General features: G+C 37.5%; 1 protein-coding gene across 4 annotated transcripts in view; it reads left to right on the top strand.

Annotated features, from left to right (window-relative positions):
* The window catches only part of DOP1A (DOP1 leucine zipper like protein A), a 103,746-nt gene that overhangs the window by 64,552 nt on the left and 12,783 nt on the right, over positions 1-26,411 (top strand). For all 4 annotated transcript variants that reach the window (XM_058661061.1, XM_058661063.1, XM_058661068.1 and 1 more), the window contains 16 exons: positions 837-989; positions 3,959-4,059; positions 5,906-6,162; positions 8,092-10,090; positions 11,087-11,198; positions 11,297-11,479; positions 12,893-13,018; positions 15,910-16,044; positions 17,565-17,620; positions 18,692-18,796; positions 22,452-22,518; positions 22,688-22,832; positions 22,979-23,058; positions 23,857-23,966; positions 24,843-24,992; positions 25,127-25,188. In XM_058661061.1, the coding sequence (XP_058517044.1) occupies positions 837-989; positions 3,959-4,059; positions 5,906-6,162; positions 8,092-10,090; positions 11,087-11,198; positions 11,297-11,479; positions 12,893-13,018; positions 15,910-16,044; positions 17,565-17,620; positions 18,692-18,796; positions 22,452-22,518; positions 22,688-22,832; positions 22,979-23,058; positions 23,857-23,966; positions 24,843-24,992; positions 25,127-25,188 (3,841 nt within the window). The remainder of the gene's footprint in view (positions 1-836; positions 990-3,958; positions 4,060-5,905; positions 6,163-8,091; positions 10,091-11,086; positions 11,199-11,296; positions 11,480-12,892; positions 13,019-15,909; positions 16,045-17,564; positions 17,621-18,691; positions 18,797-22,451; positions 22,519-22,687; positions 22,833-22,978; positions 23,059-23,856; positions 23,967-24,842; positions 24,993-25,126; positions 25,189-26,411) is intronic.

The following is a 26,411-nucleotide window of genomic DNA, read 5'->3' as shown; positions in this document are numbered from 1 at the left end:
TCACCTGTATAGAACTTTCCGATTAAGCGGTTGTGACACTTTTGCTGTACATCAAGTAAAATCTCAGCTCTTCAAGACCCCCATGAAAAGTGTATCTGATTCTTTTTGTTTCTTGTCTGTGATACATAATATTAATCATCCAAAGAAATAGTCTTTTATGTCTGTCACAGCATTATAGATGGTATCTTACACAAAGAAAGAACAGCAGATGTTATTTAGATTGTTTACAGCTGAAGCAGGCAGATTCTTAAAGCAGAAAAAGAGATTTTAAATCTGATTTCAAGTCATTATGCCCCCTCCAGATATGGTCCTCTGCTAGATGTGAGTTGGTTTCTACACCATTTTGATTGTGAATCCTGCAGTTGCTTACGTTTTAATTAATATTGCCATAGATCAAGTGCTGTTAACACATGGAGCTCCAAAACGCATATGAACTAGTTTATGAAAGTCTTAAGTAGTTCGGATATTTGGATTGTAAATTGATTTCTCTAATATAAAATAATAAATATCGAACTGCATTCAGAATGGGATGTTTATCTGATTATGATTGTTTTGTAGCATACTTCTCTAAGTTGGTGAAATGGAATGCTTACATGTCTGATGTTTAGGATAAGTGTCATTCAAGGGCTCTCATAAAAGGAAATACAGGCCTAGGTGACCAAGAGGAGGCACATGTAAGGTTGCCATTTTAAGTCTCATCCCATTGCCATGACAAGTGTTAATCTTTTTTGATGTCTGGCAGTAAGAGACCAGGTTTTAGTGTGTGATCTAATAGAAAATATTTGTTAAATAACTTTGTACATTTGTGGCAAGCACTGTTACTTCTTTTTCTGTAGCGTGTGGCTTTGATACTGTGGGACCAGCTGGGAGATGGGACACCTCAGCACCATCAGAAGAGTGTGGAACTATTTTATCAACTGCATAACCTAGTTCCTTCTTCTAGCATATGCGAAGATGTTATAAGTCAGCAGTTAACCCATAAAGATAAGGTAAATCCTTTTCCTCTTACAATGTGCAACACATGCAGGCCTTTCAAGGCAAAATGTAGATAAAGGAAATCCTCTAGGAAATTATTATAGCTAGCATCTGAATAAGAGATAATAGAGCCTTGTTCAGAGTGATCTTAATATCTTTTAAATAGATGTGTTCCTTTTATAGATGAAATGTGAAAAAGTATATATTCCAAAATCGAATGCCAAATTTGTTTCTTGGTTCCACATACCAAAATGGGCAATAATCATTAACACTGTTGCTAGCCTGGGTTCCTGGACCCTTTGAGGAAGACTTAGTGGCCTATTATGGAACTGATATAGTTGAAGTAGAATAATGTGCAAGTTATATTTATAAGCTATGGAATGCAAAATTTTGTCATTATTTACATTATAAATACTTTAAAATTTTGAATCAATATATTTGAAGTGATACATAGATCAGTTAAGATAGGTGAGTTATGAGACTAACACTGTGGTGTAGTAGGCTGATCCTCCACCTTTGATGCCAACATCTACAAATGGGCTCTGTTTCAAGTCCTGGGTGCTCAACCTCTGAACCAACTCCCTGCTTATGACATGATAAAGCAGTGGAGAATGGCTCAATTCCTTGGATCTCTGCACCCAAGTAGGAAACCTGGAAGTGGCTCCTGGCTCCTGACTTTGAGGAGGTTCAGCTCTGGTTGGTGTGGCCATTTGGGGAGTGAACCAGCAGGTAAAAGATCTCCCTGTCTCTCCTTCTCTCTATAATTACCTTTCTTTAAAAAGTTAAATCTTTTTTTCTTCTTAAAGATTTACTTTTTATAGGAAAGGCAGAGTTAGAAGGAGAGACAGATGTCTTCCATTTGCTAGTTCACTCCCCAAGTGGCCACATGGCCGGAGCTGAGCAGATGTGAAGCCAGGAGCATCTTCCATATCTCCCCCATGGGTGCAAGGTCCCAAGGCTTTGGGCCATCTTCTACTGCTTTCCCAGGCCTCAAGCAGAGAGCTGGATGGGAAGTGAAGCAGCCGGAACATGAACCAGAGACCATATGGCATTCCTGTGGTTGCAAGACGAAGATTTAGCAACTGAGTCACTGCACTGAGCCCAAAATGAAATCTTAAGGGGAAAAAAAGTGAGTTATGAGTAACTTGAGAAGAAACTGTAAAAGTCATTTTCACTGATCTCTTCAGGGTAAATTCATTGTGCTGCTGCTCTGTAATATGCATGAATTTTATTTAAGAGATTTTAGAAGTATATTATATTTTTAAAAGTCAAAATACTAGTGAGTTTAAATGTGTCATATTCCAAAAGGTATTGTGTTGAGTAAATGAAGCATTTGGCAAAGGGGTAAGGAGTAAATGAGAGAAATAAATGTATTCAAAGAAAAATATTAAAATGCTATTTCTACTTCACTACATTCATTTAAAATTGGTCAGAAAAAAGTTTTTAAATTAGGTCTTGTATTTCAATTTGAAAATTTGTGTTTTACATGAAGTATAAATCAGGACAAATTATGTGTTTGTTTTTACATGTAGAACTTTGTTTTTAAAGAGCATCTATATTCTCAGTAAGGTTATATATTCTTTAAAAATTCACATATTTTTTACATGTAGAAAAATGGTAGTTGATGAACAATCACAGGCTTCATAAGAAAAAGTATGTATTAAGCCCAAAGAAAAATCAAATACTCCTCTCTCCTATCACAAGCAGTGTAGACAGTTGCAATGTCATTTCTTAGGTTTATTGCTTCAGATTCTAAATGCTAAAGGAAGACTATAACAACTTTCATAAAGTCATCATTTCTACCAAGTTATATAGTATTATCTATTACCAAACATTTGTCTGTCTTTTTTTTTAAGAGATTTATTATTATTATTTTTTATTGGAAAGGCAGATATACAGAGAGGAGAGACAGAGAGGAAGATCTTCCATCAGATGGTTCACTCCCCAAGCGGCCGTAATGGCTGGAGCTAGGCCAGTCTGAAGCCAGGAGCTCTTCTGGTCTCCCACGCGGGTGCAGTGTCTCAAGGCTCTGAGCTGTCCTCAATTGCTTTCCCAGGCCACAAGCAGGGAGCTGAATGTGAAGCGGGGCTGCCGTGATTAGAACCGGCGCCCATATGAGATCCTGGCACGTGCAAGGCGAGGACTGTAACCACTATGCTATCATGCTGGATCCACATTTGTCTTTCTAAGTCACTGCTTTTTATATTATTATATCCATTATTTTAGCAGTCCCAAATATTCTCTTAATATTTTTTTTCCTGTAGAAATTTGTTTAAATTTTGAGCCAACTAAATAAGCTTTCTGTATAATTAAGAATACATTTTACATTAATGGGCAGTTACTGAGAGTAAATAGTGCAATTTTGAAAATAAATGTTTAAGGGTAGGGTTGGACTTGTGGCACAGCTTGGTTTGTCATCATTCCATACTAGAGTACCTGGGTTTCAATTCCAACCCACTTCTGATTCCAGCTTCTGTTAATGTGGATTGTGGGATCTAACTGGTTATTGTTCAGGTTGCTGGGTCCTCCCCCCTTACATGGGAGATCTGATTGGATTCTAGTCCTCCTGCCTTGAGTCTTGCAAAGCCCCAACCATTATTGGCATTTTGGGAGTGGACCAGCAGATGGAACTTTCCTGTCTGTCTCCCTCTGTGTGTTTCGGTGACCTTCAAATAAAGTGAGAAAGGAAACCATTTCCTAGATTTAGGTTATCCCAGCATATTCATTATTTTTTTTAGCTTTTCCTTCCACTTTTATACAGTAATGCATGACTGATAACCTAAAGTCTGAATAATAATTATGAGGCAAAGTAAGATGACATTTTGTTTTATTTTCTATTTCTATTTCCATTTACAAATAAAACAAAAGCTTACTGCATTGTACTTATGACTAGGTTAACATTAAACATAATACTAAGCTAAATATTTTTATTAAAATCAATGTCTTCAAGAAACAATAATTCATTCTACCATATTCTCCTCAGAAACTAAGGATGGAAGCACACGCGAAGTTCGCTGTTCTTTGGCATCTAACAAGGGATCTCCACATAAATAAATCGTCATCATTTGCCCGTTCATTTGACAGGTTTGTTATAGTTTATGCTCAGTTTTTACAGTCATATCTTAGTATTGACTGTTTTTGAATTGTCCAGTTTCGCAAGAGTCATATAGCAGTTTACAATCTTATTTTCATTTTGAAAAAAAAATCTAGGCTATATTAAAACATGACATTCTCACTTATATTAGACTTTCCTTCCTGGTTGTGGAGTATCTACCCATTGCTGCTTCCTTTCATCAGATGACCATTTATCAAGTTCCTGTTATTCCAGGCACCATTAGCACTGCCAGAAGTATAGTCAGGGTTGCAACCTTTGTTAGTATATGTTCCCATTTAATCAAACATCACAAAATGTTATGTTGTAAAAGTGCTTCTCAATTCTCAGTCTTCTCCATGAACCAAATTTTCTAAAGTTTATAATGGAAAATACTGACAAACTGCTTTAACTGCAAGGAAATACCATTTATCGGTAGGTTCACATATCATTTTAAAATACCGGTCTTCTCAGTAAAGTTAGCTATTATTCTTAAAGCTCAACTTCGGACCAGCTATGTGCTCTGCTTTCCATTATTGCATCTGGTGCTATTTCAACACACATCACCATCTTTTCCAAAAGCACTTGCAGTTAAACCATGTATTTAACCCTGAAATGAATAGGACCCTGGGTGGGGCTCTTTTCAAATAATTACTTTAAAATTGATATCTATTCTTCTACAGAGCAGTAGAATCCCAAAGAGTCAAGCTACTTGGCTGGAGAACAGGCAAGAGATTTGAATCTTGGAGTATTTTCATTCCAAACTGTTTTTCCATACCTTTCACGAAGTCTTTCTCTGAGTTAATTTTGACTCACGAAGAAAATGGGAGCAGAGGGCCTGTCACGATAGAATAGTGGCTAAATCCTCCCCTTGCACACCCGGGATCCATGTGGGCGCTGGTGTGTCCCGGCTGCTCCACCTCCCATCCAGCTCCCTGCTTGTGCCCTGGGAAAGCAGTTGAGGACTGTCTAAAGCCTTGGAACCCTGACAGGAGACCCGGAGGTGGCTCCTAGCTTCTGGCTTCAGATTGGTGCAGCTCCAGCCACTGTGGCAACTTGGGGAGTGAATCAGCAGATGGAAGATCTTTATGTCTCTCCTCCTCTGTGTATCTAACTCTCCAGTAAAAATAAATAAATCTTTTTTTAAAAAGTTCATAATATGAACAGGAGTATGTAGCTGAAACAAGACTAAGTAAGTCAGATTTACAGAGAAAAGGAGAAACAGAAAAAAATACCTTCCATCCACTGGTTCACACCCCAAGTGGCCAAAATGGTCCGAGCGGAGGTGATCTAAAGTTAGGAGACGGGAGCCTCCTTTGAGTCTCTCACGTGGGTACTGAGTCCCAAGGCTTTGGCCATCCTTCACTGCTCTCCCATGCCACAAACAAGAAGCTGGAAGGGCAGCGGAGCAGCTGGGACAGGAACCCCTGCTCATATGGGATTCCACAGCACATGCAAGGCAAGGACTTTAATCATTAGGCTACTGTGCCAGGCCTACCTTTTTCTACTCTTAAATATTTCTGTTTTAAAGGTAATATGTGCTTATTAAATTTGGAAAACATGGCATTTTTTTAAAGGGACAAAAAAATTTCCTCCTCTTTTTATTGTATCTCCTAAGATTAAGATGAGTAAATCTGTTATTAGAATTTACCCAAAAATGTAATTACCTTAAAATATTTAAATATATCATTCCAATTTTAGTATATGTGCTGCTGAAGCAAGCTCAAAATATTTAAATATAAGAAATAAAACTTCTAATAATGTTATTTGTAACAAGAGTAGAGTGTTACAGTTAAAGTAGTATGTGTTGTTTATTTAACTTTTGGTGCTCGTTTTTAGGTCACTGTTCATCATGTTAGATAGCCTTACCAGTCTTGATGGGTCTACCAGCTCTGTGGGACAAGCCTGGCTGAATCAAGTCCTACAAAGACATGATATTGCCAGAGTTTTGGAACCATTGCTATTGCTCCTGCTTCATCCAAAAACCCAGAGGGTTTCAGTGCAACGTGTACAAGCAGAACGTTACTGGAATAAGACACCCTGTTATCCAGAAGAGAATGACAAGCATATCATGCAAAAATTTACCTGCAACAATGGTGAATATCACATGGAAGTAGGACACCTTTATTTAGAGCTAAAATAAAATGAGAAGTGAATACAACAGAGATTGGTGAGAGAATTGCATGTGAGATTTTTTCTCCATAGACTTTTCTCCCTACCTTCTGGTTTAGCAATGCCACATGGGACGCGCCAGGAGGCACTTGGATCAGTGACCGTCCTGGAACATTTTGATCTTTTTTATCAGATGGCCACAGCTCTGGCAGACATTCTGCATTGCCAATAGAAATATGCTTAGAGCTTCTTTTGTATTCACCGTCCTGCCAAGGCTTAGTAGATACTTGACTATGAATTTGTAGTAAGCCTGTAGTATATGCTTTATATTTGATGAATCATTTCCCTCATCTATGAAATGGGAATATCAGATGTTATACTTTATGACATGTTCAGTGTGGAAAATACATATAATGTGACTTGGATTAATGTTCAGTGTTCTTACACCACAAAATCCATGCTTTATACACTATTCCTAATGTGCTTTCTGTAGTGATAGTGGTCACATAGATTAGTTGATGATACTTTAAGGACAAGGAATCTCGTTTCTAACTCTTGACCCCAGTTAGGTCAGTAATAAGTAATAGTAAGCAGGCTGCTGATACTTAAAAGATGGTGGCTTTCTAAAAGTCCCATGAATGGTAAACAGTGAAACTGCGACCAAACCTCATCCTAGTCAATTTGTAATCTTAGTTGCTCTCTTTAGATTCCTACACACAGCTTGCTTTCCACGAACTTGCTGTATAATCTGCTTCTTTCCAGAACATCTTTGTATTTTACCTGCCTTTGTCTTTTCCTGCCTGCTGAATTCTCACCTCTCAGCTTATCCTTAGACCTTCCCTGAGTTTGGTAATATTTCGTTAGTATTACTAATGTGATACTAAACTTCCCACTTTTCCTAAAAGAACTCTATCAACATGTTATGCCTCCAGAAAAGTGCAGAATTGTGCTCCTGCACTAATTGAAACTAATACTGGAGCACTGATATCTCTTCATTCTCAACTCCCTGTTGAGAGCCAGTACTTCACACTAGATAATTAATAGACACTTGTTAACTTTTATTAAAGTTCCACACTTGACTGCATAGACTTTTACTTCAAGGGAATGGCATTGTGATACAACAGGTTAAGCCACCACTATAATGCCAGCATCTTATACGGACATCAGTTTGTGTCCAGCTGCTCTACATTCAATCCAACTCATTGTAATGTACCTAAACAAACATCAGAAAATGACCTAAGTCCTTGGGCCCCTGCATCCAATTGGGATGAAGATCCTCATCTTAGCTTCAGCCTGGCAGTTTGGGAAATGAACTAGCAGATGAAAGAGATCTCTTTCTCGCATGCACACACAACGTGTTCTCATTGTCTGTCTTTCTACCCACTCTATAACTTGGCCTTTGAAATACGTAGTTTACCAAAAGTGAAATAAAAAAGACACATTTATTTGGTACTGAAGATGTTGAAATCTGTACATACATTTTACATAATATACTCTTTGATCAAAGACCTTTTTAATTGAAGACTTCACATGCATATGGATTTCACAGTTTTTGCACCAAAATACTTTAAATTCCATTTTCTACAAATCCTTGAAAGTTTCCTTGTACTAAACTATTTAAATTCTTATAGTTTACTTTTAAAAAGCATATATAATTTGGGGAAAAGAGAATGTATTGGTTTATGTACTGTCCTGTTTAATTAAATCATAAATCTCCTATTGAGTCATCATTAAAACTAAATCTTAATTATTTTCTAACTTAAAAGGTCTAGCTAATGATAAAATATAAAGCAAAGTTAATGGGGAAATACAGAAATTTAATCATTAAATGTTGTAAATGTAATCTGTGTTGCTGAATTTCAGTTATTTCAATATTTTTTACTTTACTTCTTCCCGTTTTCCTCATGTGCCAGTAAGCCAAGTACAACTCCTCACATCAAGAGGAAATGGAGAAAAGCCACTTACCATGGATGAAATAGAGAATTTCAGTCTCACTGTTAACCCACTGAGTGACCGACTTTCCCTCCTAAGTACCAGCAGTGAGACAATTCCAATGGTTGTTTCTGATTTTGATCTTCCAGACCAACAGATAGAAATACTCCAGAGTTCTGACTCTGGATGCTCGCAGTCCTCTGCTGGGGACAACCTGAGTTATGAAGTTGATCCTGAAAATCCTGAAAATGTGAATGCCCAAGAAGATTCTCCAGTGCCAAAGGCTGACTCTCCTGATGATGATGTTCAACAGGTTGTGTTTGACCTGATATGTAAAGTTGTGAGTGGCATTGAAGCAGAATCTGCATCAGTTACATCTGAGTTAGAAATCGAAGCTCTTCCCTCAAAGGACAGTGATTTAGAGCCAGAAGAGGAGGCTGTTGAAAGTGAAGATCAGTCCACTCAGCAGAGTCAGAGTACTTTGCTGAGTAACGAAAGTCCTCATTTTCTGTCCGTGTCTGCAGAAGGAAGCAGAGAGTGTGCGGTAAATGGGATTTCCAGGAATAGCTCCTCACCTTGCATTTCAGGAAGCACACAAACTCTCCAGGATGCTGCATTTGCTTGTACGGAAACCAAGTCTCGACAGAGGAGTCACAGCAGTATTCAGTTCAGCTTCAGAGAAAAAATATCAGACAAAGTATCAGAGAAGGAAACAATTGTTAAAGAGTCAGGTAAACAACCAGGAGCAAAACCCAAAGTAAAACTTGCCAGAAAGAAAGAGGATGATAAGAAAAAAGCTTCAAATGAGAAACTGAAACAAGCCAGTGTATTCTTTAGTGATGGTTTGGATTTAGAAAACTGGTATAGCTGTGGAGAAGGAGAAATCTCTGAAATTGAAAGTGACATGGGTTCTCCAGGATCTCGCAAATCTCCCAATTTCAACATCCATCCTCTCTACCAGCATGTGCTCCTGTATCTCCAACTGTATGATTCATCCAGGACTCTATATGCTTTCTCTGCCATCAAAGCCATCTTGAAAACCAACCCAATTGCTTTTGTAAATGCCATTTCAACCACTAGTGTAAATAATGCATATACTCCTCAGTTGTCTCTGCTTCAGAATCTGTTGGCCAGACACAGAATTTCTGTAATGGGCAAAGATTTTTATAGTCACATTCCAATGGACTCAAATCATAACTTCCGGAGTTCAATGTATATAGAAATTCTTATTTCCCTTTGTTTATATTACATGCGTAGTCATTACCCAACGCATGTCAAGGTCACTGCACAAGACTTAATAGGCAATCGAAACATGCAGATGATGAGCATAGAAATTTTGACTCTGCTTTTTACTGAGCTAGCGAAAGTAATAGAAAGTTCAGCAAAGGGTTTCCCTAGTTTTATCTCTGACATGTTATCAAAGTGCAAAGTTCAAAAAGTGATTCTTCATTGTTTGCTGTCATCTATCTTTAGTGCACAAAAATGGCATAGTGAAAAAATGGCAGGTAAAAACATAATTGCTGTAGAAGAAGGCTTTTCAGAGGATAGCCTTATCAATTTCTCAGAGGATGAATTTGACAATGGCAGCACACTCCAATCACAACTTCTTAGAGTACTTCAGAAGTTGATTGTTTTAGAGCATCGGGTAATGACTATTCCTGAAGAAAATGAAACAGCTTTTGATTTTGTTGTGTCTGACCTGGAACATATAAACCCCCATCAGCCCATGACTTCTCTTCAGTATTTACATGCTCAGCCAATCACATGTCAAGGCATGTTTCTTTGTGCAGTAATACGAGCTTTGCATCAACACTGCGCATGCAAGATGCACCCACAGTGGATTGGTTTAATCACATCTACTCTGCCTTACATGGGAAAAGTTTTACACAGAGTGGTTGTTTCTGTAACACTTCAACTGTGCAGAAATTTGGATAATCTAGTTCAGCAGTACAAATATGAAACAGGATTATCCGACAGTAGGTAAGTTAACTTTACCTCTGTAATATTTATTTGTTATTTTTATTGGGAAGATTCACAGAGAAAAAGCTCTTCTGTCCACTGGCTCACTCCCCAAGTAACCACAACGGTCGGAACTGAGCCAATCTGAAGCCAGGAACAACTTCTGGGTCTCCCATACGGGTGCAGGGTCCCAAGGCTTTGAGCTGTCCTCTGTTTTTCCAGGCCACAAGCAGAGAGCTAGGCGGGATGTGGAGGAGCCGCAATTAAAACCAGTGCCCATATGGGATCCCAGAGCATGTAAGGCAGGGACAGGCACTGAGCTCTGGCACCAGGCCCCCTTAACCTCTGTTTTTAACATTTTCACACCTGATACACCCAAAAGTCCCAACTTGAGTAAATTGGTGCTCTTAAAAACCCTGGAATGAGAAAGGAAGGAATATTGAAGCTATTCCTTTCCTTTTCTCCCAAGGGTTGGAATTAATGTTGATAGTAAACTTGACTGATCTGAAAAAAGTCATAGGATACTCAGCAAAGGATTTTTTATCAAAATGCAAATTTCAGACTGAAATTTATGAATGATTCTCATATCATTTTATTTCATGTTTTAGATTTCTTTGGTTTGGTGGCAAGTTATGTGTCTCCAGGCTATGTATAAAATTAGTCCCTGGAAAAATTAGCCAAAGATGTGATAGATTAACATCTTTTCAGCTACTGCCTGTAACGTAATCAAGTCACCTATACTGTTCAATAATAATAAGCCTACCATTCCCCAGGAATAGGGAACCTTTAACTAAATTTGCCAATCTTATATATAATTCTTTGGCAAAAATAATTCTAGTAATTTAGACCAACTCATTTATAGATCAGAAAAAGTTGTTTATCCTTTTACTCATTTTATTAATGTAATATTTATTGAGCATCTGTTGTGTGCCTGGTATATACTGGATATATAGTATTGATAAAATATGAATACTGCTTTTGCAGAATATTTATCCAATGCATGCATTTTTATTTCAGGCCTTTGTGGATGGCATCAGTTATTCCACCAGATTTGATTCTTACTCTTCTAGAAGGGATCACAGCCATTATCCATTACTGTTTGTTGAATCCAACTACACAATACCACCAAGTAAGACCGTAGAGATATTTGACTTCTGTTTGGAAACTTCTGTTTGTAACAATACCATTTGTAGCACTCATTATCTTTCCCGCCCTCCATTTTAATAGCTGTTGGTCAGTGTAGATCAAAAGCACCTGTTTGAAGCACGCAGTGGAATCCTTTCCATCCTTCACATGATCATGTCCTCCGTGACGTTGCTGTGGAGCATACTGCATCAGGCTGATGCATCGGAGAAGATGACTGTTGCCGCCTCTGCATCTGTCACCACTATTAACCTTGGAGCCACAAAGGTTGGACAATTCCTGATTAATCTGTGGTGCTCAGCGGTATTTTAAGACTTAGCTAAGCATTTTTTTCAGAATATATGATTAATTTGAGTAGTCTTTACAATATTCTGCGTTGGTGAAGTAATTCATTCTCAAAAATGACTTTAACAATTTTGTTGAAAAACAAATTCCAGCCTTTTTAGTAAAGTAATAGATCTGTAAGCTGTCACATTCCAGTTTTCAAGCATGTCTCTCACCTCAGAAAGATTCCTCAGACCTGTTTTCACTCACTCCTGTTCCTATCCCTAATGCAAATCAATTGCTCATCTGTCTTGTTGCTTTTTCTGGCTAAGTAACATAAATAGAATAATGCCATAATCCACCTTAGTGTGTTCCTTCTTTTCATGTGACTTACATTTTTAGGGTTCATTCTGCATGCTTTAACTTCTTTTTTTTTCAAGAGATTTTAATTTTCTATTTTTAATATCTAAAGTCTTACTAAAAACAATTTACAATTACACAAATATTTAAATGTTTCAGTTTTTGACCTAGTAATGTCTTTAGGAATAAGCCTTGAGATAATCATAGATAGGCAAAGGTTTTTATTACAAATAAATACCACCTTTAATACAAGGTTTTTATTACATCAAATGAAAGATGCTACGCAATAAGTAAGGAAACGGTTAAATTATTCTTTCAGTGTTGTGACATATAGCTAATGCTTATTCACATTTCTGAAGAAGCCCTGATACATGGAAACATGCTTATAAATTCAGTGAAAAAGAGATATTATATGATTGAAAATGTTTTCAGTTATGTAAAAATTTTATCTGCTGAAAAAGGAATAAAAAACAGTAACAGTGACTATCATGATAAGCTTAATGATCAACCAAAATTTTTTTCTTTCTTGTTGGTATTCAATTTTTCCTTATATTTTAAACATTACATGAATGATTAAAAGCATCATGTTAGACTTACAGCCTTCAGTAACCTAATCTTATTCCTATATCTGATCGCCTATCTCTGTTATTCACTCTTGTGTGATTAAGGGAAGTGGTCCACTTGGACCATTTTTTCTGTGTACTGAGATTTGGTTGAAACTCTGTAATGTTTCGTTTTATTTAAAGGTAAATCAGAAGGGGTTTTTAATCTCTACTGATTTTTAATGAATATATCAAATATTCAGTTGAATTTCATACATTTTTGTCATAAAGAGTAGATTTGCATTTAAATGATTAGAAGTTTCTGTAGTTTCTTTGCTTTGTAGAATTTAGTATACACATTATAATTCCAATACTATTAAAGATTGTTGTTTTTTTTTAAAGTAATGAAAAGTAGAAATATTGAACAACTATCAAGAAAAATTAAAAGTGCATCCCAGCTATTAATGTTGTCATATGTTTTAATTGTACCTGTCATTTGCTTCAATTGTTTCAGAACTTGAGACAGCAGATCCTTAAATTATTGGGCCCCATTTCAATGAACCATGGTGTACATTTTATGGCTGCTGTTGCATTTGTGTGGAATGAAAGAAGACAGAACAAAACTACTACTCGGACCAAGGTATATATTAGCCATTTGTGTTTTCTTCTTATTGTTACACACTAATTTTCTTTTTTCTTTTTTTTTTTTTTAAAGATTTTATTATTATTATTGGAAAGCCAGATATACAGAGAGGAGGAGAGACAGAGAGGAAGATCTTCCATCCGATGTTTCACTCCCCAAGTGAGCTGCAACGGGCCGGTGAGCGCCGATCTGAAGCCAATAGACTAGAACCCCCTTCATGTCTCCCATGTTGGTGCAGGGTCCCAAAGCTTTGGGCCGTCCTCAACTGCTTCCCCAGGCCACAAGCAGGGAGCTGGATGGGAACAGGGGCTGTTGGGATTAGAACAGGCACCCATATGGGATCCTGGTGCGTTCAAAGTGAGGACATTAGCCGCTAGGCCACCACGCTGGGCCCATGGTAACTTTTTTTAAGGCATTATACAGTTGTAAATGCCTTGTGAAATTGGTTAGATTCAGAATTATGACCTAAGAACTCTCTTTCACCAAAAGCTCTAGTGTTCCTGTCAGAAAGTCTTACAATTTCGAATAAGACACGTTTTTGCTCTTTATCTTCCAATCTATCTCAGCACGACTGAAACCAACGAGAGTTGAAAATTAGTGTGTAGGGCCTAGCGGAGTGGCCTAGCGGCTAAAGTCCTCGCCTTGAAAGCCCCGGGATCCCATATGAGCGCCGGTTCTAATCCCGGCAGCTCCACTTCCCATCCAGCTCCCTGCTTGTGGCCTGGGAAAGCAGTCGAGGACGGCCCAATGCTTTGGGACACTGCACCTGCGTGGGAGACCTGGAAGAGGTTCCTGGTTGCCGGCTTCGGATTGGCGCAGCTCTGGCCATTGAGGTCACTTGGGGAGCGAATCATCGGAAGGATGATCTTCCTCTCTGTGTCTCCTCCTCTGTATATCTGACTTTCCAATAAAAATAAATCTTTCAAAAACAAACCAATAAAGTCACCATCTCTAAAGGCTTCAAATGTGTAGCTCCACATAGGAGTAATATAGTGAGGACGAAAATGTTGGAGATCTAACAAACTGAGATTCCGATACAGAGAAAGAGTAAAGGTAATCTCTGGTGTGGTAGTAACAGGAAAGCTGTCAATGTGGCATGAGTAACCAGCCTGAGAGTCCCAGTCCATGGTAGAACAGAAAGATGTCTGACAGAATTGCTCACAGGTAAAAAGAGAAGACGACAAGCACAAGGTTAATTATATGAGGGATTTCACTATATATAATTAGAGGGGATTTACAGGTGTAGGGGCACTTAGGGATGATGCTAATAAAAAGAAAATGCAGCAAACTAAAATAATTTTAACTCGAGCAAGAACAGAAAGTTGTGTAAGAAAAGAAATGAATCAGCTAGCATTGTATTTAAAACAACTTAACCTGATGCTTGCTATGCTGGCTTCCCATGATGATATTCAGTTTGAGTCTAGGCTGTTCTTTTTGCAATCCAGATCCTTGCTAATGCTTCTTTTTTTTTTAAAAAAAGATTTATTTTATTTTTATTACAAAATCAGATATACTGAGAGGAGGAGAGACAGAGAGGAAGTGGAGCTGCCGGGATTAAAACCAGCAGCCATATGGGATCAAGGCGAGGACCTTAGCCACTAGGCCACGCTGCCGAGCCCGCTAATGCTTCTTGAAAAGCAAAAGAAGATGGCTCAGGTTCTTGAGGCCCGGCTACTCACGTGAGGTTCCTGGCTTGAGCCTTGACTCATCACAACCATTTGAGCCATTTAGGGAATTAACTGACAGGTGGACAATATCTCTCTGTATCTCCATGTCTCGTTCTGTCACTCTTTCAAATAAAGTCTTTTAAAAAGAAAATGAAATAGCACGGTATGTAACAGTCATTTGAATATGAGGTACTAATTTAAATAAGATTGCAATACAACTATGACTGCAGGAAACAGAAAAAGTATAAGATGGTTAAATCTTTTTAAGTTGGAAAGCAATAGGTAACATTTAAAATTTTGGAATTGGGGGTCAGCATTGTAGTGTGACAAGCAAAACTGGCACCTGTATCACCACTGTTCTTTGAGTGCTGATTCAAGACCAACCTTATGCACTTCCCACACAGCTGCTCACTGTGCTCCTAGAGCAGCATGCAAGGTAGCATAATTACTTGGGCCCCTGCCCGTACCTGGGATACCAGGGAGAACTTTGGATTCCGTGCTTCAGCCTGGCCCAGCCCTGACCACTGTAGCCATTTGGAGAGAGAGCCAGCAGAGGAAGATAATCTTCTTTTGTCTCTCCCTCTTTGTGAATAACTACTTTTCAAATAAGTAAATCCTTTTTTAAAAAGTTGAAGATTTGCCAAAGAAAAAAATATTTGCAAGTAATAAAAAGGTAAGTGTTGCCTATGGCTGTTCCTGATCAAAGGAGATATACAAGGTACTACTATTTTTTTGTTAACTTTGTCCTTTTTGCTTTTAAGAAATGTTGCATATGAAATTGATAAAAATGTCAGTTCTACCTAGTATAAGGACTTGAAGAATGAGTCTTAAAACAGTATCTTAGGGGATAGTGTGGTGGCATAGTATGCCAGTCTAACACCTGCGGTACTAGTATGCTCATGTCCTGGCTGCTCTACTTCTCATCCAGCTCCCTGCTAATGGTCTGGGAAAACAGCAGAGAATGGCCCAAATCCTTGGGCAACTGTACCCATGTGAGAGACCTGAAGGGCTGCTGGCTCCCAGTTTTACACCAGCAAGCTCTGGCCATTGCAGCCATTTGAGGAGTGAATCAGCACATAAAAGATTTCAATGTCCCTCTCTCTCTGTCATTTGTTACACTTTCAAGTGAAATATTTTTAAAAGTATCTTAATTCTGTGATCTCCCTTAAAAGACTTACATACACACATATGTACATAAGTAAAATAATGCATATTACTCAGGTGATTCCTGCAGCCAGTGAGGAACAGCTCTTACTGGTAGAACTAGTTCGTTCCATCAGTGTCATGCGAGCAGAAACTGTTATCCAGACTGTGAAGGAAGTTTTAAAGCAGCCTCCAGCCATAGTCAAGGACAAGGTAAGAAAAACATTTCATTTTCTTTTATTTTTAGATCAGTTTCAGAAATGATGCTGATCAATAAGGCATTTTTTTGTAAGGTAGTGTCCTTGTAACTATAGTGCAGATTGCAGCAGAGACTGTAAGTGGTCCTCACATTGCTTTAAGAAAATGGTTACTGGTATCTCCATCAACCCCGGGGGGATGCTGTTCTTTTCTGTAAGGAGTGAAGAACAGTCTTACTCTTTTTTTCCTAAGATGCTGCGAAGGCAGTCAGAATCTCTGACCAAATAGAAACATTTACTCAGCATTTAAAGGTAAAACAAAGAAACCGCAGTTCACTGTTTACTCAGTTGTTGCCAGCTTTCAAAGCTTCTGTATTATATTTTCATTTCCTGAATGACACTTTCAGTTCTTTAAACTTACTGTTTTGCCACAATGGTGGTTACTGTGAATTTCATTTTTCCCTGTGTCCAGTGCTGTGCTTTTATAAGGGCTGCAGGTTATGAGCACCATAGCCTCTTCAATCACATTGTTTTGATCTGATTAGGCAAATAAAATTCTACCAGTTGGTGAAATTATTTACCTGTTTTTCTGCAACAGTCCCAAGAGGCCAAGTTGTCTTACAAAGTATTTACCAACTGCAGGCATTAAGACTTCAGCTACTAGAATAGACATTACCATGTCCTGAAAAGATTACTGAAAATGCTGGAATTCTTTTTTATCTTTCCTTAAATTAACAAAGGAAATAGGCTGTTTGTCCTGGTGAATAGTCTTTATTACCTTATTGCCTTTTTAATACTTTGCTGACTAGAGGTTTTGGTGAAACAAAAGTTCTTATTCCCATGAAAATGCACATGAAAGCTCAGTTGGCATTGTGCGTTGAGTATCCATTTTTGCCACAAATTAGGCGATGCATGAGGTCTCAGGAAACAAGTTACACCCCAATACAGACCTGTTACACCCCAACACAGACTGATAACCTGGACTTAAGTTCTAGCTATGTGTAGTAAATAGGAATAGCAGTTTCAGAAATTAGTGTCAGTGGACATCAGTATGATTCTTTTACTAACTTGCGCAGTACGTGCACTTTCTGTTATTTACAGTCTTATGCTTTATGTAATAGCCACGTTTTAAACTATCAAGAATTGATCTAAATCTGAACTGTACTAATTTAAACAGACACATGTACACATTTCATAAAAATGAACTTGATTCTGGTAGCATCAAGCATTTAAGAGACTTTAAAGTAGCCAATTAAAGAGTAAATGCTTCATTTAGCATTGATATCTTGGGGGAAAATTAAGAACATTTCCATTACTTCCATCTGTTTTCAGCTTTTAGATAACCTTGTGCAAGTTTTCCCTAGTAAGTAGAAGAGACAGATGCATGTTTTGTTTTGGTTTGATTTCAAATGTCAAAATAGTATTTCATTTTGTATTTTTTTAAGTTCCTTACTAAAGATATAGGGTAGTTGCAGCAATGAAAAAGCAAAGGCAGCTTTTTTCCTTCACTATAAAATTGATTTCTTTTGTTTATAGAAACATCTTTCTTTGGAAGTCTGCATGCTTCAGTTTTTCTATGCTTATATTCAAAGGTAAGATTACTGATGTGGCTCTCTCCTTACTGCATTAGAAATGTATAAAAGTTAGGAAATACAGGAAGAAAGGCAACTGAATCCTTTCAGAAAGTTAACAGACTTCTTCCTAAAACTAAAATCCTAGAAACGGAAAAACATTGCTTTATAGATATGTTAATACAAGTGAAGAATCTACTAATGACTAAGCCTTAGAAATCACACACCTTCCCAAAAACCCAACAGTACCGAAGATACGTGGGTATCAAAACACTGAGTTATAAGAAGTCATGTATTTAAATATAAATGATAAGTACCTAATCTTAAAAATGTTTAACGTCACTGAACCCGTTACTGAAGATTAGGCACTCCAGTGTTGCTTCTAAAAAAAAGATAGTATAGAATGTTTGATATTCTGTTTCATGTTTATCTGACTGCTAGTGAATTTGAGTTTTGATAAACTTCTTGCTTGAAAACCTGAATCTTATTCCTCCATTGCATGGATAATTCCCATTCCAATGAACAAATGTGGCATCTGTTAGTGATTTATGACACACTCATAAAGTTATTTAGTGTATTAGTTTTTGCTTAGAGTACAGGTTGCCTGAAATTTTAGTTTAGATACAGAAAAGTGTAAAGATTGAAATAGTGATAGGCTTAATTTCTTTTTAGGTAAAAGACTGGTGTTTGGGATAGATTGACAGCCCTCCCTCTGAGGCAGAGACTTATAGGGGAAGAAAAAATAACTAAATTAAGAAGGAAATAGAGAGGCCAGGGTAGGGAGTAGCCTACTATGTCAGCAATTAATCTGAGAATAATTTTACTTCTATTCTACTTTTGAGAATTCTTGTGATAAATGGATTTTCTTTAGAAAAATTGCTGGGTTGTGAAATTACATTGAATATTTTAAAGGTGTTTGGTTTCCTTCTTGCGTAGTAGTAGAAAATGTAAAGCTGTTAATATTTTCTATCTTAGCCTATAAATATTTGGGAATATTTCGGGGAAGCTAATTGAAATATGTGTCCAAGACACATTAAAGCAAATTAAAGTTTACTGTGACTTTTACATATACAGAGTGTATTTATTTTGCAGAATTCCAGTGCCTAATTTAGTGGACAGCTGGACATCACTGTTGATACTTCTTAAAGACTCCATACAACTGAGTCTTCCAGCTCCGGGGCAGTTTCTTATACTTGGGTAAGCAATTTGATTTGAAAATATTATTTTGAATTAAAGGATAGTACTGCATGTCCTAATTGCTGAATAAGATCTGTTTAGGATGACCCTGTGATCTTTACTTTGCCATGGGATTCTCAAAGTACAGAACTATCTGTGTAAAGCCTGGTAGAAAGGAAGGAGATATAGAGGGAGGGAACAATGAGTTTTTATATATAAGTAAAATAACTGTGCTAATTGTAAACTACTATCACAGTAGTTACTTTTTAGTAGAACCAAAGGATCAAAAAAGTAAGGGTTGAATTTCATGATAAAGGCAAATTTGTAAGAGGAAGGATATTTGAGCTGATCTCTGAACATAAACAGGCTTGGACAAATAATTGACTTAATCTCCTTATTTATATTGATACCTTGTATAATTAATTTGATAACATGCATGTCACCCTTACCTTCCTCCAGGAACCATGATGTCACAGGCATCATGTGTTTTCTGCTCAACATTATTCTTGGTTCGTGGTAGGCTGCTAATAAATAGTTGCTCAGTCAGAAAATGTAGGAGTAGACAGGTGGGAAAAGATGCATTATGACAAGGTACATTGTCTTGTTTTATGGTAATGGACAAGTCCCTGCAGTACTGAATAATAAGAGTAGGTGAAAAGGGAGATGAAAACTAAGAGGGAAGGACTTCAGTAGGCAGAATAATGGCATATTTTGTGAACATGACGTGCATGTTGGTAGGCTGGGTTAGAGAGGACAAAGGCTGAGCTGCTAGTGCTATTTAAGGAGAAGATATGCCAAGTGTAACCACTGAGAGAACAGAAGAAAGAAGAAAAAGGCTGTCTGAATAGCCAGGAAAACTCATAGCAGAAAATTGGAAAGCTGCGTATCATTCAATGTTCTAGAAGCAAAGGATGGTTAACATTTTTGGAGAAGTTAAAGCGAAAAATAATGTATGAGATTATGTTTGTTGAAAATTTGGAGAGGCATTGGTGATTTAAGAGAGGAATTTGGCAAGGTAGTTAGTAGGCATGCAGAATATTAATGTGAGAAAGTAAGGCTGGGTTGATGTTGAAGATGTTTGATCATGAAAAGAAATGACTAGGTAGCAGGAGGGAACATGGCTTGCAAGTTGTCATTCTTCAAAAGGAAGGCCTGAAAATAACAGCTAAGACCCTGAAGTTGAATTTGGTGTGGCTCAAAATTATTTCACTTATTAAACACAATGTTTAGCCTCTTCAATATGAAATGTGATAATATCTACCCTTAAAAGCTATAAATATTAGGTAACTTAATAGTCATTAAATTCTTATAACAGTGCTTAGATGTTAATTTTCCAAATGAAGAATGACAAGAGATTCTAGAGAGAAGGGGACTTAACTCATGCAACAGCTTTCAGACAATTGGGAGGGAATGAGCACAGGAAATTGCTGAAAGCAAGAAAGTGTGCATTATTTAAAGACTGCTGGTCAGTCTTTGAACCGCAGCATTGAAATCACCTGCAAACTTACTAAAAATATAGAATCTCGGGCTCAACAGAATCGCACTTTTATTAAGATCTCCAAGTGACTTGTGCACACAATAAAGTTTTCAAAGAACTACTGAGAATGTAAAGACTGAGTGTTAACTTTTTCCCTGTATTTTTATATTTGGTTTGGATAGTGCAGTGGTGTCATTTATATGCAGCAACATTGAACATGTTATCTGAATGGATATAAAACCATCCAGATGCAGAGACCTTTGACAACTTAGTCAACTTTTGTAGCATGGACAGTTATTTGAGGACTTCTATCCTTATTGTTGAGACGCTAACAGTTTCAGGTTGGCAACCAATGGTTTAGAAAATTTTGCAGTGAGGGAAAGGGAAGGTGACGATTCTTCACTAAGGTAATCTCAAGTTTGTTGGTAAACGTGGGATTCTGGTCTTTTTCCAGGAGGCAGAAAAGAAATGGTGGGACAGTGGTGACGGCTTGAGGAGAGTGGAGCAGCATATAGTAGCTGAAACATACTAAGCATAGAAAGCTAAAGATCCTGCGCAAGACCTCTGATGCAACCTGGACTCTGTTTTGCTCTTCTCTAAATTAAAGAGCTGAGAGTGCAAACAGCAGGAGACTCTGTAACTCCTGGATCAGAGACTCTTACGGTCACTAATATTCATGATTTGTAGTGATGAGAGTTAAGTGTAGAAGCTGGAATCAAAGCATTGTTGAAAATTTAGGCTGCTTCTCATCTCAAGTTCCGATCCTCACCTCTTTAACATTGGGCATGCAAAAACAACAAAAACTTCTTGAAGGCCATGAGTAACATCTGCCCTGCCTAACTCTGAGTTGTATAAAGTTGTTTGTATTTTCACCAGATAATCCTGCTGATTTCACTGAAAACTTAAGACCACTTGTTGTCTTTTTACATATATTTTACTTGCTTCTATCCTGTAAGACTGTCCTGTTTCATCACTTTCCTTTCTTCCTTTCTCTATTCTCAGATAATGAAGGACCCCACCTCCTTTTCAATAAGTGTGTATTATGATTCATATGAAAATCAAGGCTGAACATTTTCATATATACTGGAAACAAAATTCCTTTTTTAAAATTTGATTGTTTTATCACCAGCCATCCTACTGATCCTCTAAAATTTCCTAAATGTACAACTAAAATTGCTATAAAGGTTGCTCTTTGATAATAGTTACACAAATGATTTATCTTTAAGAAAACCAAGTCATTCCAAATAAAAGATGGACTCCCAATGAAACTGTTAAATATATCTTGACAATAGGATGCTGGACTGTCAACCATTGTTTATACTTACGATGTCATGATACACTTTAAATACTAGAATGATGGGGCTTATGACTGTTGGAGAAGGACTATATTATTTTAATGATATAAGAGAGACTGTTGGGGGTGAATATTGGAAAGGGGGAGGGGAATCCTGAGTCTATGGAGCTGTATCATGAAAAATTAAAAATTAAAAAAAAAATCATCAAAGTAAATGTTGAGTAGACTCTTAGCAGTTCGTAGAAATGGACAATTTTCTTTATGAAATATTTTTAATCTGTTATATATGTAGCACCAAGTTATTTTAAATTTTAAAGCAGATTTTTAGACTGATACACGAAACACATAGAAAGATACAGTACACAGTTGACATGTACAAAAGATGTAAGATTTAAACTTATTAACTATTAAATCACAAAAACAAATTAGGAAAAATTACTGGTGTCTTTTTTGGACACTGCCTAATCACCATACTTTTATCTATGCAAAGATGACTACTGTCTACCATGATGGATGGATTTTGCCCTGTTTTTGAACAATAGTGCATATAAATTTTATTGTCTGACTTTGTTTGCTCAACATGTATTTATGAGGTTCATCCCTGTAATTCACATAGCTGTAGTTTATTTTCATTGCTATCGAGTATTTCATTGTATGAATATGCCACAACTTTTCTGCCATTTCTGGACATTGGTGTTCCTTTTGGTTGTTGGCTCATACAAATGATGCTGCTGTGCCCATCCTGTACATGCTTTCTCATGTACATGTAAATGGTTTTCAGTTGAGTCACACAATATGCACCTCTTTTCATTAAATATTTAAAGTAGAAATTGAGTCCACATGCCACTTATTAGAATTTGCAACATTTTTCTTTAGACTAATTTTTTTTGCCCTTTTTTTTTTAGGGTTCTGAATGAGTTTATTATGAAAAACCCAACTTTGGAAAATAAAAAAGACCAAAGAGACCTTCAGGTAAAGTTTCCTGAATTGACTGCTGTTGCCAGTGTTGTGTTTCTCAATGCCCTTACCCTGAAAAAGAAGAATCAAAACAATCTGGTTTTAGAAATACACACTGTGAAAGTTACTAACAAGCTGCTTGTTTGTGTATGTGTACAGAGCTAGCAATTCTTTGTTTCTTTAGGATGTGACTCACAAAATAGTGGATGCAATTGGTGCCATTGCTGGTTCCTCTCTGGAACAGACAACATGGCTGCGACGAAATCTTGAAGTTAAACCTTCTCCCAAAATAATAGTGGATGGCACCAATTTGGAATCTGATGTTGAAGGTACTGTTCTTAAAACAGATTAGGCATGTATTCACTAAGAAGTCATTGCAACAAGCATTGTAAAACTTTCATCTGGAGCAAATAGCACTTTTTTCAGTAGGAAGACTGCTACCTGTATTTTTACTTGTCTTGTCTCTTTTATCTAGATATGTTATCACCTGCAATGGAAACTTCAAATATAACTCCTTCTGTGTATAGTGTCCATGCATTGACATTACTCTCAGAGGTAAATAGTAGCAAGTTTTTTCACATGAACTTTGAAGTAAGCAGTTTCAGAACTAAATATTATCAAGTAATCCATATAGAGGCATTTTAATTTGTAAAACCATTTTTGTAATTCTGGAGGTCACCATACAAAGTTCTGACCTTGTCAGTATTTGAATAGTTTAGTTTGTTAAACATTAAATCTTGCTTTATCTCTCCTCACACTACAAATATATTTTTAAGGAAAAGTGTTTTTCATGCCACGATGGTGGGGAGAAGTGGAACTTTTATTATGCCTCTCACTACAAAGTATTGTATAACTTAGCCAACATTTTTTATTTATATTCTCTGACAAGCTGGGTTTTTTTTATATCCTTACGTATTGTTTCTCTTTTACCATGTTGGTGCTAAGGTCTACAAAAATCTTTGTAGGTAATTAATGTTAATAACTATTAAATTATAGCTGGAACCTAAGCAGCCCAGTTCATTTGTTTGCCAAGTCAAGAAAAAAGGACACTGAATTTCTAATTGGGAATTGTTGATTCTTCCCTGTTACATTAGAAGATTCTTAAGCACTCTTTTTTATACTTCCCTACCTAAGAAATAATTATGTTTATTAGAAATCCGTATATATATTTTATAATGATCATAAAAGCAGATTGTGGCAGAAACCATTAATATAAAAATGACTTGAGATCTAAATTTAGACTTTTCTGTTTTTTAACATATTCTGCATTTTCTTAGAAACTGAAAATTAGGCCTTCTAGATGTTGTCAGTTTCAGTTCATAGATTATTCCACTTGGTTTTTATGTTTTATAGGTTCTGGCACACCTTTTGGATATGGTTTTCTATAGTGATGAAAAGGAACGCGTTATTCCCCTGCTTGTCAATATTATGCATTATGTTGTGCCCTACCTCCGAAATCACAGGTTAGTTTAATAGTATAAATGAATACCTGCCTACTAAAGATAATTTGTATTACATCATTGTCATTTTGTTTTTAAGACTTATTTTTATTGCAAAGTCAGATATACAGAGAGGAGGAAAGACAAAGAGGAAGATCTTCCATCCGTTGGTTCACTCCCTCAGCAACCTCAACGGCTGGAGCTGAGCCAATCCAAAGCCAGGAGCCAGGAATCTCTTCCAGGTCTCCCACACAGGTGCAGGGTCTCAAGGCTTTGGGCCATCCTCGACTGCCTTCCCAGGCCACAAGTAGGGAGCTGGATGGGAAGTGGAGCCACCGGGATTACAACTGGCGCCGCTAAGGCATCCTGGCGCGTTCAAGGCGAGGACTTTAGCCACTAGGCCATGGTGCCCGGTCCCCATTGTCATTTTTAGAATTAACCTTTAAAAAAAGGTGTTTTCACCTTATGTTATTATGGTTTGGGATAGCTTGTACAGGAACCAGTTTGTGGTGCAGTAGATTGAGCTTCTGCTTACATCCCAGAGTTCTGACTTCAGTCACATTGATTCTGGTTTTGATATAGCTTCCTATTAATGTGCCTAGGAAGGCAAAGGAAGTGGGCCTCTGCCGCCTACAAGGGATCCCTGGTGGAGTTTCTGGCTCCTGGCTTCAGCCTGGCTCACTGCTGGATGTTTTGGGCATTAAAGAGCAGGGAATAAACTAGCAATTTAAAGATCTCTTTCTCTGGCACTGCCATTCAAATAAATAAATATGTTTTTGAAGACTATGATATTTTGTATTTTATGTCATTGTCTTGTGCAAGTGTGAATACTTACATATAACTCAGTGTGGTTAAAGTTAGGCCAGACACATGAATGTGGGTTTTTTTTTTACTTTGTAGTGCCCACAATGCCCCTAGTTATCGAGCCTGTGTCCAGCTGCTCAGCAGTCTGAGTGGGTATCAGTATACACGGAGAGCCTGGAAAAAAGAAGCATTTGACCTGTTTATGGACCCCAGTTTCTTTCAGATGGATGCCTCTTGTGTTAATCAGTAAGTTTTCCTCTTTCATTGACATAACATGTCTCAGTCTGCTTAGGGCAGCTGCTGTTCTTCACAGTAGATCACTGTTTCTTAACAATGACCACTGCACGAAATTTTAATTTCATGTAATGTCCCTTTTTCAGTTGGAGAGCAATTATGGACAATCTGATGACACATGATAAGACAACATTTAGAGATTTGATGAGTGAGTATTGGTGGAATGATAATCCAAGCAATAGCTAACCCCTTTATGTGATTCATTCTCATTTTTTAAAGATTTGTTTGTTTGAAAGCAAAGGTAAAGAGAAAGGGAGAGACAAAAAAGTGTTGTCCATCTGCTGCTTTACCTGCAAATGGTCACAACCGCTACGAGGGCTGCACTGTGCTGGGCTGGGCTGAAGCCAGGAACCAGGAGCGTCATCTGGGTCTTCAATGTTGGCAAGGAAGTCTTCCCTGTGTGCCTCCTTTCCCAGGAACATTAGCAGGGAGCTGGATGGGAAGTGGAGCTACTGATGCCTATATGGAATGTTGGCATCACAGGCTGTTGCTTTACCTAGTATATCATATCACCAGTCCCCATTCTTACTATTTACTTTGCTGTTTTCTGGAAACTGCTGAATTAGCTTCTGTCAGGTTATCCTTAGTGTACTGTGAGAATGCAGTGTTGAAAGTTACAGAGGGCAACTTTAGTCATAAATAACAAATAAACCTATTTGTCCTTGGGGACAGCTAGTGGAAGGAATAATCCATGTCTAATTTGCCTCTAAATTGTTTTCAAACACACAGCATAATACCTGCAACATAATCATCACTGAATTGATGACTGACAGATCGTCAGGCAGAGAAAGGCTTTAGTTAGTTGGATCCAAACTATTATACAAGCCGCTGTGTATCTCTGGGCATCTTTTTATTATGTGCCCTGGTGAAAGGGAGGAGCCAAGAAGATTAGAATCAACCTCTATTCCATTGATACTTGAAAAAGTATTTCATTTGAAAAAATAAAAGGGGTTTTCTTAATTTTTTAAAAATTTATTTGCAAGACAGAGTGAGCAAGCGAGAGAGGAGGAGAGAATGAGAAAAAGAAATCTTGCCATCTGCTTGTTCAGTTCCCTGATGGCCAGAATGGCTGGAGCAGGGCAGGTCTGAAACCAGGAGCCAAGAATTTCCTCTAGGTACCCAAGTGGGCTCCAGGGTCTAAGCACGGAGTCCATTCTCTGCACCTTTCCCAGGTTTATTAACAGAGTGCTGGGTCTGAAGTCCAATAACTGGGGCTGGAACAGGACCCATATGGAATACGGGTATTGCAGATAGCATCCTTACCCACTAGGCCACAGCACCACCCCCAAAACTTAAATTTTAAAGTTTCAGAGTTAGTAAACTTAGATGAACTGAACAGCGAAGTTAGGTGAAATCTTTCGCTGTTGTATT

Source organism: Ochotona princeps, chromosome 1, assembly GCF_030435755.1.
Source record: "Ochotona princeps isolate mOchPri1 chromosome 1, mOchPri1.hap1, whole genome shotgun sequence".
NCBI classification, from domain to species: Eukaryota; Metazoa; Chordata; class Mammalia; order Lagomorpha; family Ochotonidae; genus Ochotona; species Ochotona princeps.
Note: the sequence above shows the minus strand (reverse complement) of the source record. Positions and strands in the feature narration are given on the sequence as shown.